The sequence below is a fragment of the Lissotriton vulgaris genome, chromosome 7 (genome assembly GCF_964263255.1).
Source record: "Lissotriton vulgaris chromosome 7, aLisVul1.2, whole genome shotgun sequence".
NCBI lineage: Eukaryota > Metazoa > Chordata > Amphibia > Caudata > Salamandridae > Lissotriton > Lissotriton vulgaris.
Genome location: NC_141695.1, coordinates 108,974,891 through 108,988,650, shown reverse-complemented (window position 1 = coordinate 108,988,650; position 13,760 = coordinate 108,974,891). Strand labels below are relative to the sequence as shown.

The window sequence follows — 13,760 nt, the reverse complement described above, 5'->3', positions numbered from 1 at the left end:
AATGGTATGGTGTGCGGTGTGGCTGGCGATTTGCACGCGCCTGGCTCACAAGAACTGTACCCAATCCGCAGCAGTTTGGGTAGACTTTTGAAAGCCTTACCATAATCTCGACAACCATATAGTTGAGACCTAAAAAGGGTGGAGAGACAGAATATCGAATCATAAATATCGATTTACACAAATATCGATTTAAAAATATTGTGGTCAAGACAATCGAATATAGGTAAGTAATTCCGGTGTTAAAAATTTTTAAGTGTAAAATATTGTTTGCAAAATTATAGTTGTTAATATTGATTTTTTATTGTTATGTATTTTAGTATATATTTTATATGTATGTGATGTATTTTTTTGTATAAGATTTGTTTGTATCTTTAATATGTGTTACATTTTTAATAGTTATTACTTTTTTTTATTTGATTTTTGCGTTTTTAGTTTTGTAGCTGGTTGTGAGTTTATAGGGGAATTGGGTGGGAAGTAATTTAATTATAGAAAATTTAATATTTTTAGTTGTTATTAATATTTTTTATTTGAATTTTAGTTCTGTAGTTGGTTGTGGGTTTATAGGAGAATAGGGTGAGAATGAATTTAATTATAATACATTTATTGAATATTTTTTATTTAATATTATTTGTTTAGTTGAGATGTAGTGTTAAATGGGTAGAGTAATTTATTAATAATTAATTAATAATTGGTTGTTAGTTAATTTTAATTAGTCAATTTGTAATTAATTATGGTAATTTTGTAATTAATTTTTGGTGTGTGTTGTGGTGTTTATATCTGTAAAGGATGAAAAGTAATTTATTTTCAATTGATGAATTAATAGCTAGTTGTTAATTAATTTTAATGAATTAATTAGTAATTAATTATGATGATTGAGTAATTAATTTTAGGTGTGTGTTGTTTATCGCAGTAAATGGTGGTAAGTATTTTGTGTTAAATAAATTATGATATAGTTGTTAATTAAAGTTCATTATTTTATATTTATTTTGTGTTATTGTTTATTTTTTGTGTGTTGTCTTTTTACTTTTAATTTTTACCCCTTCACTATCAAACACTTTTCTCTAGTGGGAACAGTAATTTTTACACCTCCGCTCTCCAACACTTTCTCTACTGTTGCACTCTTTGGAGTGGGAATAGTAATTTTTACCCCTCCGCTAGCCAACACTTTCCCTACGGTTGCTATCACTGGAGTGGAAATAGTAAATGCACTTATTCTGCTATCCAGCCCTTTCCCTACTGTTGCATTTATTGTATTGGGAAATGTAAGTTTACATTTTTTTTGTTGTTTAATGTATTAATTTATTATAGAATGTTTTTTATTTGAAATTATTGAAATGTATATATATTATTTTTGTATCATTATAAATTTGAAACATTAAATAGAGATAATACTTATTTTTATGTTTGTTTATATTTTTTAATTACTTTTATTTGATATATTTAGTTAAAATGTATATTCAGGGGGGAGGAGCTTCGCGGGCAAGCAAGATGGCCGCGTAAGCTCGGAGCTCCGGAGACCCTCCGATCCTCCACATAAATCCTGATGAGAATCCTGATCCACGATAGTGGAATATTGTGGGTGAACGGTTGCTGAGGCGGGACTCGTTGTCCGATTCAAAATCCGACACTCCTAGGTGGAGTTACACCGTGTAGAAGATTCGTGCCAGGGACCTGCTACTGCCCGTGCGGTGGTTGACGACGGCGACATTGTCGCACGGAAGCGGTGTGGTGTGTGAGTGACTACTCCGCTGGCCCAACGAAGCACGCGGAGTTGCGGAGTGGGACGGTGCTGATCAGCAACGGTGATCGCGGCGCCCGATAGTCGCATCGAAGAGCCGGTGTGGCCCTGGTGTGTGATCCATTGTGCTGGTCCCCAAAACCATCATGGCGGGCAGAAGCGAGTCGGACAAGGCGAGGGTCCGTGGGAGTAGGAAAACTACGTATACCCAATCGAACAATATGGATCGCTATCCCAGCAGAAGAGCTCGCCGGGTGCAGCTGCCCGGCCTAAGGACTCAAATCGGGACGAGTCGCCAGACACGTCGGACCCGACACTCCGTGACGTCATGGGAGACATTGCGGGCATCAAAACGGAGATGCATAAACAACATGAGGTCCTGACGCATAAAGTCGACACCCTGGTGATTGAGGTCAACTTGATTAGAGCCGATCTGGGCAAGACCAACGATAGGGTCAAATCATTGGACATTAAAACCGCGAGCCTCACAACTGATGTATCGGACCTACAAACAGAGGTCCGAGACTTGAGATCGGCCAACGATCTTTTCGCGAGACGGCTGGATTATTTTGGAGGACGTGGCAGGCGACAGAACGTCCGAATCATCGGCGTACCAGAAGGGGCAGAGGACTCAGCCACCGATCTTTTCGTGGAAGACCTGATACAAACTCATCTGGCCCCTGTGGGCCTCAGCCGTTTCTTCTCAGTGGAACAAGCTCATAGACTGCCAGGGGGACGCCCGAAAGTGGGTGCCCCGCCGAGGCCCATTATAGCACGGCTGTTTAACTTCAGGGATCGGGATGCTATCCTGCAGGCTTCAAGAAGAAACGGGCAGCTCAAGTTCCAAAATGCGGACATAAACTTCTATCCGGACTTTACTCGGTCGGTACAGCGGCGGCGACAAAGCTTCACGGGGGTGAAGAGGTGACTCAGAGAACTGGGGATGAAGTACTCGATGATGTTCCCCGCGAAACTGAGCATTGAACATGATGGCCGTGCCATATTCTTTGATTTGCCTGAAGTGGTGAGCGAGTGGTTGGACACTTTGCCGCAGAGACATGATGAACGCGAGGATCACTCGGAGGGCGCCTCGGGAGGCCCTGAGCAAAAGGAGTATAGTCTATCTTCGGAACATTGTCGGACAATGGGACTGCTGGTGACAACCGGTATCAGATTCTTGCACTTTATAATGAATATCCTTCACTTGGTTATGGAGGGTGGCGGGGGGGACTGCGTGATCTCCATTCTCCTCTAGGGTCTTTCTGTAGCGTAGTTTTCTGGGGCGACAGGCACACTGCTAGTTGGGGGGGCTACTTAGTCTGATGCAGGGGTACAGGGTGGGGGGTGGTTTGGTTGTTGGTTGTATGTTTTTTCCTTTTTTCCCTTTTTCTTCTCCAAGGCAATGTAAAAACTGTAATTCTTCTGGTTCTGTAACTATGATGCCTGCCGGGACTGGCGAAGGCTCACAATTCGACGATGGGGGGTAGGCACCTAAAAGTATTGTGTTGGAATGTCAATGGGCTGGGGGATCGCATAAAGAGAGGTGTAGTTTTGCAACTGTTTAAAAGATGTATGCCCGACGTTATTTTGCTGCAAGAGACACACTTGGTGGGGAACACGTGCCAAGCGCTTAACAGGAAGGGTTTCAAGATGGTGGCGCACTCGGGGTTCTCTTCGGGATCCCGGGGGGCGGGGATTATGGAGCGCGCGTCTCTCCCATTTGAGATTGACTCTAGTGTTGCCGATGAGAGGGGGCGGTACGTTGCCGTCTCAGGGAGATGGGAGTGACGGTCCCTGGTTCTGGTTTCGGTTTATGTTCCTCCTGGGTTGCAAAACAACACGTTTCAGGACATTGGGGGCGCCATTTTGGGTCTCCCTGAGGGTCTGCTTATTATAGGAGGGGATTTCAACGCAGTTTGTTCGGGGACCCTAGACAGACATCCATCCAGAGAGCTCCTAGGTTCGCAATCCTGGCTTCCCGACTTCCTGGACACTATGGGACTTATTGACTGCTGGCGGCTCATGCACCCTACCCAGAGTCAATACTCATTCCACTCAGGGGCACACGGAAGCCTCTCCAGAATCGATTATGTTCTGGCTCTAGCGGCCCACGCGTCGGCAGTCTCTGAGGCCCGACTACTGGCGAGGGGCATCTCAGACCATTCTCTGGTCTGGGTGTCCTTTGACTTCGACATCGTGGCGACTGAGAGGGTGGTATCAGTTAATCCGTGGTACTTCCGCAACCCCAAGACACGTGGACTCATGGCTAAGGCTATTGAGCTTTATTTCTCTGAAAACTCGGGGTCAGTCACATCGGCTATCTCCCTATGGGAGGCCCTTAAGACGGTCTTGAGGGGTGAGGCGCCCTTATCGCTGAGGTTCGGAGACGCAGGGATGCGGATGTGGTGTGGATTGAATCTGAAATTGAAGATCTGGACTCTCAATTGGAAGTCGACCCGACACCGGACCTACTCCATGTTCTCTCACTTAAACAGTCAGAGTATCGAGCTACTGTTACCGATGCTGCCAAGGTCATGGGTAGAGAGCAACAGGGTAGGATCTATGATGTCGGGGACAAGGCGGGCAAACTCATCGCTTGGCTGGATAAAGAAGAGAGAGCCAGCCGTGTGGTCCCGGAGGTGCTGGGGGAGGACGGCGTGACTGTTACCAACCCGAGTGCCATAGTCATGGCATTTGCAGACTATTTCAAGACCGTTTACACCTCGGTCTCCGACATGTCCGAGACTGACTCTGAGGAGCTCTTGGCTGAAGCGGAGCTCCCGCGCCTGTCGGAAGCGGAGCGGGACGACATGGATAGGGATATTACCGCCGATGAGATTGCCCTCGCAATACGTTCCCTGAGATCTGGCAAAGCGCCCGGCCCCAATGGTTTACCAGTGGAGCTTTACAAGATTAAGCCTGATGCCATCTCCCTGCCCCTGCGGAACATGTTCCTGGAGGCGCGGGAGACGGGCATGCTTCCCTTGCACCAGAGACTAGCCACCATTGTGGTCATCCATAAGGAAGAGAAGCCCAGAGACCTGTGTCGATCGTATCGTCCCATCTCTCTGTTGAATGCTGAACCCAAGATTCTGGCTAAACTGCTTGCCAACCGTTTGGTTGGAGCGATTAGCGTCTTGGTTCACCCGGACCAGTCGGGCTTTATTCCACACCGCAACACTGCCCTCAACCTCAGGAGACTACATGGGGCCCTCGCGAGGGTCCACACGCTCAGTGAGCCTGCCGTCTTGGCGTCTTTGGATGCTACGATGGCGTTTGACTCCCTCGAGTGGAACTATCTGTGGGCAGTGTTGGCGAAGTTCGGATTTGGTCCGGAATTCATAGGATGGGTCAAGCTCCTGTACGCTAGCCCGCTTGCCAATGTAACGGTTAATGGTCATGTATCTGCGTCCTTTGCTCTCCGCAGAGGCACCAGGCAGGGTTGCCCCCTGTCGCCCCTGTTGTTTGCATTGGCGCTTGAACCGCTGGCGGCGTGGCTGCGACTCCACCCAGATATAAACGGAATATGCTGGTCCCCTGGATTCGAGGACCGTGTGTCGCTGTATGCAGACGACATCTTGCTGTATCTCACCTCTCCTTGTAAGTCACTCATCGCGGTGTGTGATGTGCTTCGTCTTTTTGGTCGGTACTCTGGCCTGGTTATTAATTGGTCGAAGTCACACCTATACGTGCTGAGAGGTGGGACACCTCGGCTTCCAAGGGAATGCAACATACAGGTCACGCGGCAGGGATTCAAATACTTGGGGATCTATATTTCAACGGATCCCAAGGTACGCTACACGAATAACTTGCTCCCCCCTCTCGCACGTCTCCGACGTGACGTAGAGGGATAGCGGAAGCTCCCACTTTCCCTGCCCGGGTGTGCGGCACTGTTTAAAATGATGTCCCTGCCCAGATTCCTGTATGCTCTTCAAAATACCCAGGATACGGTCCCATCCAGTTACTTTAGGGAAGTCGAGGGTTTGCAGCGGGCCCTTCTCTGGGACGGTAGACCACGCATCACTATTACGAAGCTTACGCTCCCATGGTATGACGGAGGCACAACGTTTCCTGACATCCGGAGATATTATTGGGCTTCTCAGCTAGCGGCCCTTAATCACGGCCTCTACGGTCCAGCAGTAAGCCCAGGTTATGCCATGGATCGGTGGCTCCTGGACGACGGGAAGTATCATAGAGCGCTATACTCGAGATCTCTGGATGGTAGGATGTCGGGGCCGACGAAGACAGCTGTACATATATGGCGGGCAATCACAAAGGCACAGGGGTGGAAGGGTATGCTTACGATGGCAACTCCTCTCTTTGAATCTGAAATACTGGGCAAATTATGGCACACGAAGGGATTCGACAGGTGGGACATGATAGGCATATCCAAGATGGAAGATATGATTGTGAAAGGGGAGATTAAGTCCTTTACTCTTTTACAGACAGAGTTCCAGTTGGGTTAAACGGAATATTTCCGGTACGCCCAACTGCGTCATGCCATTCTGACAGTGATGCCGGAGGGCGAGAGGATCCCTGAGTCTTCCCCATTGGAGGACAGGGTGCTGGATGGTCATATGCCGGACAGTGCCATTTCCTTAACCCCTTCGCTGCGGCGGCTATTCCGCTGCAGCGCTAAGGGGGTGGGGCACCCGTGAAGCGGCTCCACACTAGTGACGGAACCGCTCCGTCACGGCTCGCGGGCGAGCTGTGCTTGTGACAGAACGGTTCCGTCACGAACCCGCCCGCCCATCAAAGCGTCAGCGCAGGCGCAAAATCAGCGCCGCGCAGGCACGGCGAGTGGGCCGTGACGGAACCGTTCCGTCACAAGCACAGCTCACCCGTGGCTTGTGACGGAGCGGTTCCGTCACAAGCATGGGATGGGTTAATATACAAAAAACTCATCAATGTCCGTACGGACCTCCTCCTTGGGGTGAGAGACCAGTGGGTGCGTGATGGGATTGAGCTGGATGATGAAGACTGGCAATATGCAGTGTCCTCCCCCAAGGAGGTGGCGATCCCGGCCAGGTTGCGGCTGGTTCAATTAAAGATTCTCCATAGAGTGTACGTGACGGGTCCCAGGCTGATACACATGGGTCATTCAGTGGACGGCCTCTGCAGGCGTGGCTGTGGTGCATTGGCCACCTTCATGCATATTATCTGGGAGTGCCAGGTGGTCGCCTCCTACTGGAGGCGTATACATATGATCATGAGTGAGGTGACTGGGGTAGACGTGATGGCAGAGGCCCGGCGCTGCCTCCTGAATGTGTGGGGTCCTACTGATTATAATAGTGCACAAACACAATGGGTCACCTTGGGGAACATGGTCGCGAAAAGAGATATTGCTCAGATGTGGGGTGCTGTTACAGCCCCAAAGGTGGTACAGTGGAAGGCCAACATGGATTGGTGCATGTTCCGAGAAAAGACGGTGTACATGGCCAGGGGTAAACCCAAAAAGTGGCAAAAGATATAGGGGCCTGGAACGAGTACAGGGGTGATATTTGCCTGCCGCCTGACACCGCCCCCCTGGAGGAACGAATGTCCCCGTAGCCTATGGCTCCAACATACGTTCTATTAGCTGATGTCTGCTGTATCCTCCCCCCCTCCATGGTCTTGCAATTGGTGCTGTTCACATTGTTTTTATGTTATTGGGCCTAGCTTTTTCTATGATCGGGCTCTGTTACACAAATGTTTAATTGCCTTGTTTCCTAGCACTAGTTTGGTGCTTTTCCCTTTTTCATCTTAGTTATTTTTCAAAAAAGTTTTTTAAAAAAAACCTTTATACGATTTGGTAATATGCTCATTGTACACCAGCCGATTGACCGATAATATGCTGCCTAGCCTCCGGGATGTAAGGCTAAATAGCTGTGTGCACTGATTTGAAAATAAAGGTTTTCCAAAAATTAAAAAAAAAAAATGTATATTCAATATAATTTCTTTTTTTTAAAATAGGATTCATATTCAATATATTTACTATACATTATTTTATTTTATATATGTTTTCAAATCAATATTTTTTACATCTATTTTTTTACCTCGATATTTTTGATTCAATATATTTGTACCTACCTCTTATGGTATTGGAGTCGATATTTTTTTCGATATTTTAAAAATCGATGTTTGTTACATCGATATTCTATCCGTGAACCATTTCCAAGAAAGGTATGGACAGTTCCCCCATTTGCAGCACACTCAAGGCTAACACTACCCCGGCACTGAGACCAGGCCTCCCAGCCACTGGTTCGCAGCCTCCTACCTGTGCCAGCCCTGCCAGGTGCAAAACCACGCCAACTTCGGGGTCTGCAGGGCCCGTCTGTTACCCCAGCGAGGGACTGATCTGTAGAGTACAGTTGTTTAATGTATTAATTTATCATAGAATGTTTTTTTAATTTGAAATTATTGGAATGTATATATATTATTTTTGTACCATTATAAAGTTTAAACATTAAATATAGATGATACTTATTTTTATGTCTGGGTCTGCAGGGCCCGAGTACAGGCACTGGCAACACAGAGCCTTGGCTCCTATCTGCTGCCATCATTGGAGCTACGAGCACTATCAAACACCCGAGAAATGCAGATAAAAGTCAGAAATGGCGGAGAAGCAGTGGGCCCTGGTGCGAGGAACCTACGGCACCAATAAATGGGCCATTGGAGATCAATCAAGCAGCTGACATTGTGGAAGTAGTAGTAGCTCATGTCGTAGCACACTGCATCAGTAGGTGGAGCAATCATATTAGTATGAGTGGTATCAGATATAACAGTTTTAGTAGTATCAGCACTAGAATTAACTAAACCATCAGTAAGAGCAGTAGTATAAGTAAATATTGCAGCTGTATTATCGGTAGTAGAAGTAGCAGTAATGCAACTAGTAATAGCACAGGTGGCAGTGATAGCATTAGTAGAGGTGGAGGGAGTGGAATATAAGGAGTAGCAATATTACTAGTGTACTAACAGTATGAGTAGTAGCATTTGTAGTGGCAGTAGTCCTAGTAGTAGTAGTAGTAGTAGTAGCAAATGTAGAACCAAGCCATAGTGAAGTTGTAGTAGTAATAGTGTTAGTTAAGTCTCAAATTTTGCTTCTGAACTTTATGATATAACCTCTTCAGTTTCCAGCGATGTGTTAGATGAAATAAGAGATGGCCACTCACCTGCAAAAGAGATTGATAGGATGAGGATAACAACGACCAACACAACGATAATTGCACGCCGCTCGATTATGGTAGTCTTTCTAGACAGGTACTCCAGTGTAGGACCTAAATCAAACCACAAAGATGTTTATAATGAGTGACGTTTAAGTGCAAAATGTGCCCAACACAAATGGTATTTAGACAAAATATTGAGTTTGTAATATCAACTGACACAATTATCGAGTTGTAAATATTGTGACACAGAAATATAGACAGCAAGAGTATTGTGGACAAGAATATCAATTTTAAGGTAAGTATTATTGATTTTTAAAATATAGAAGTCATTAATATCATTTGAAGAAATATAGTTGTTTAAAATATCAATTTTTTGATTGGTGTATATATTTTAGTATATATTTTAAATGTATGTGATTTTTTTGTAGCAGTATTATTTATGTTTTTGAATATATGCGTTACATTTTTACGCCACACGCGAGCTACTTTTCTCTCTTTTGAGCCCGGACTGAATAAAGATAGCTCATATATGCCACACACACGAGCCCCCGGTTTATTTAATTGGCCATTGTTCCACACAATGAGGCTAGCGCTCCATGCGCCAAAACACAGTTCTTGGCATCTAGATATGCCGCGAGCTCGTGCACCCCATATTGTGCAATACACGCTGCCTTTGAACTAATCAACCTAGGGGGTAAGCGGCCTGGACAGCACCACTCCTCAGTCCACGCACAGATTAATCAGCCTTGGCATCTCCCACTGCTCTATTCAAGGTTAATCCCGGCATGACTCTGCTATCGCAATGAAGCCCCGCAAGACTCCGCCACCGTAAGGAAGCCCCAAGCCCTAGCTCTCCCTAGATAGATGCTGTTAGCTGTACGTCAGGGTCCTAACTCTAGCCCAACTCATGCCCCCAACCCTCCCACCCACAGCACCCATTCCCAATTGTGCGTTGTACTAAATTCCCAATCCCTCCTCCACAGATACGATTGCCCACTGTGCCGCGTTGATTCAGGCTGAGACTCGCCGTTCTGAAGCACAAGTGAATACCCGAATCTCACTACATATCCCTAGGTGCAATTGACTTTTCACTTTCAGCCTCTCTGATACACAGTCTCTATTACCCTTTTCAGACTGTCAACACCATTCACACACGTGTCTTGAGAAAGACCCGCTGCGACCACCAACCGGGGCGCATAAGGGTCGAAACGTCGACGCATGTCATAGGTCCAGAACCACCAGGATCCTTATAGTAACACTGGGAATCCTTAGTTGCAAATCAGCGTCTGGTCATTGAAAAACTTGTATACATTTGTATATAGGAAATCCCTTCTCACTGTATATTTTCTCACTCATTGAGCACTTGTCACCTAATGTCACTTTAACTGCACCTATTTTTGATGGACTTATCATGCATTAAATGTTATAATTGAATGAAACAATTCTGACAAAATATGAATGAATTCTGATATAAATTGCATGAAACAATTTCTTGATCTCACGACCTTTTATTATTTGAGCATTCATTTCTCAAATTAGGTGTGTACCAGAGACCACCAAATTTTGATTGCAATAATAAGCAGTGTCAAAGCAATGTGTCTTACCCAACAGAACCATTCTTTTGTTTAGCCATTCAACTGCCCAGGTTCTGAGGGACACAGAGTTACCCCTTTTCTTTAATTACATTTTTTGTAGTTATTCATTTTATATTAATTACATTTTGCGTTATTTCGTTCCGGAGCGGGTAGTTTGTTTGTAGGGTAATATGGTGGGAAGTAATTTAATAATAATAATAGATAATATATTTTGATAATTGATTAATTACATTTTTTTGGGTGTAGGTATTGGGTTTATAGATGTAAAAGGTGAGAAGTAATTTATTTTAATTAATTAATAGTTGGTAATTAATATTATTGAATTGATAATTAAATAGGGAAATTGTGTAATTTATTTTAGGTGTGTGTTGTGGGGTTTATAGGAGTGAAGGGTGGGACGTAATTTATTTTGAAATAATTAATAATCAGTTGAGAATTATTGTTAATTAATTACTAAATAGTTATAAATTCATGTTAATTAATTGATAATTAATTATGTTAATTGATTAATTACCTTTTTATGCAAGGATTTGGGTGTATAGGACTTAACGGTGGGAAGGTAATTAATTTTTATGAATGCTAATTTGTTTTTTAATTAATAATATTTGTTGAATTCATGATGTCAATTGTGTAAATATTTTAGATTTTAGATGTAGGTTGTGAGTTTTGTGGTTTCATAGGGTAGGAAGTAAATAAACTAAATATATTTAATCATTAATGTTTTGTTTAATAAATAATTTCTAAATAAATATATTTCTTTGCATGAAAATAATTTTTTGATTTTATCTAATATAATATGTTTAGGTATTTGTGATATGTATTTAACATTATAATATGTTTTTATTTTTGAACTTTTTTATATTAAATATATTTTTATTTTTATTTGCAACATATTTATGCATTGTTTTATTTACATTGTTTGTGCAATATTTTTAGTTTGTTGATGATATTTTGCTTGTTTTTAACTTTGAACTGGAGTGGGAGTTGTGATTTTTACCCTCTGCAATCCAACATGTTCCCTATTGTTGTACTGACTGAAGTGGGAATAGTCAATTTAATCCCTCCGCTATCTAACACTTTCCATACTGTTGCATTCACTGGAGTGGGAATAGTAATTTTTACCCCTACGCTAGTCAACACTTTCCCTACTGCTGCACTCACTGGAGTAGGAATAGTAAATTGTATCCCTCTGCAATCCAACACTTTCCCTACTGTTGCACTTGCTGGAGTGTGAATAGTAATTTTTACACATCTGCTATTCAACACTTTCCCTAATGTTGCACTCATTGGAGTGGGAATAGTACATTTTACCCCTCTTTTCTTTAACAGTTTCCCTAGTGTTGTTTTGGCTGGAATTGGTACAGTAAATATTAACTAAGTGCAGTCTATCACTTTTAGCACTTCTGCTTTTTTGTAGGGAGATTTGTAAATTGTATTTTTATCAATTTTTTTATATCACATGTGTTGCGCTAAGTCGTAGTAGAACAATTTTTACATATTTACTTTAATAGTTTGCATAGTTTTGTTTAAATTGTATTGGGAATAGTATGAGTACTAAATGTTATAATTTATTTTTTATTGCTATAATTAACACTATTATGTTTTGTTTATTTTAAAATTATATTATTTTTAATTATTAATATTTGTATTTGAAAAATAATGTTTACTAATTTTAAAGATTTTTAAAATATTTCTTGTTTTAATTTAATTAGAATGGTTTGTTTTTTATAGAGTTTATGTTGTAGGTCTATGTATATATATTCAAAAGATCCTGATTTGAATGAAAAGGAGGCGGCACACCAATTCTGTCCACAAGTGGTTTATTTGTGCAAAACAACGTGTTTCGGCAAGGTGGCCTTTGTCAAGTTATACATACATTATTTGTTGTATTGTTATATAATTTTAAATTATAAAATACATTAACATTATTCGTTTAATACCTGTTTTAAAGTAAATATATATTAATTATTGTATATGTGTGTTTAACTTTTTTAAATTAGGTTTATTTGTTATATTTGTTAAGATGTATATTAAATCTAACTTATTTTAACTAATATTACTATTTAATATTTTTAATATGTTTTATTTTTTTTATATATATATATATATATATATATATATATATATATATATATATATATATATATATATATATATATATATATATATATATATATATATATATATACATATATATATATATATCAAGTCGAAAAAAGGTTGCCCAATGTGGAAACGCCACACAACTGAGGGTTAGAGGCCTTTAATACAGGAACTACAGGTAGGTAACAGCTACAGTTCACACACCAGCAAATTTCAGCCCAACGTGTTTCAAGCACTCCTGTGCTCTTGGTCACGGGCAGTGAAGGCAGTAACACTCAGGTGTTAATAGATCGCCCTATTAAGCTTCACAAGTCCCTCCCTTGTGGGCGTATGCCGAAGGCATGCTGGTACTTGGTGTCCCATTCATTCTAATTCACAGTGGATGCTGGTGTTTGCCAAATTAAATCACAAAAAGTGTTCCCCAGTGGATCGGATGTGTGCTGCCTCTCTCACCATCTGATATTCGAAGTTCCTGTACCAGCCCCTCAGTCCAACGGTGCTCTGCTTTTGAACACCAAGTCTGCACGATGACGACAGGGCGTTTCCGCGACCCGGGCAGGGCTGCAATAATCAAGTCGAAAAAAGGTTGCCCAATGTGGAAACGCCACACAACTGAGGGTTAGAGGCCTTTAATACAGGAACTACAGGTAGGTAACAGCTACAGTTCACACACCAGCAAATTTCAGCCCAACGCGTTTCAAGCACTCCTGTGCTCTTAGTCACGGGCAGTGAAGGCAGTAACACTCTGCTGTTAATGGAACGCCCTGATAAGCTTCACATGTCCCGCCCTAGTGGGCGTATGCCGAAGGCATGCTGGTACTTGGTGTCCCATTCATTCTAATTCACAGTGGATGCTGGTGTTTGCCAAATTAAATCACAAAAAGTGTTCCCCAGTGGATCGGATGTGTGCTGCCTCTCTCACCATCTGATATTCGAAGTTCCTGTACCGGCCCCTCAGTCCAACGGTGCTCTGCTTTTGAACACCAAGTCCGCACGATTACGACAGGGCGTTTCCGCGACCCGGGCAGGGCCGCAATAATCAAGTTGAAAAAAGGTTGCCCAATGTGGAAACGCCACATAACTGAGGGTTAGAGGCCTTTAATACAGGAACTACAGGTAGGTAACAGCTACAGTTCACACACCAGCAAATTTCAGCCCAACGCGTTTCAAGCACTCCTT

At 42.8% G+C, this 13,760-nt stretch overlaps 1 protein-coding gene across 1 annotated transcript in view; it reads right to left on the bottom strand.

Moving 5' to 3' along the window:
- LOC147700928 (C-type lectin domain family 2 member D-like) overlaps positions 1-13,760 on the bottom strand; it is a 162,428-nt gene that overhangs the window by 141,577 nt on the left and 7,091 nt on the right. Inside the window, exon 2 of the mRNA XM_086929775.1 lies at positions 8,890-8,994. Coding sequence (XP_086785901.1) covers positions 8,890-8,994 — 105 coding nt within the window. The remainder of the gene's footprint in view (positions 1-8,889; positions 8,995-13,760) is intronic.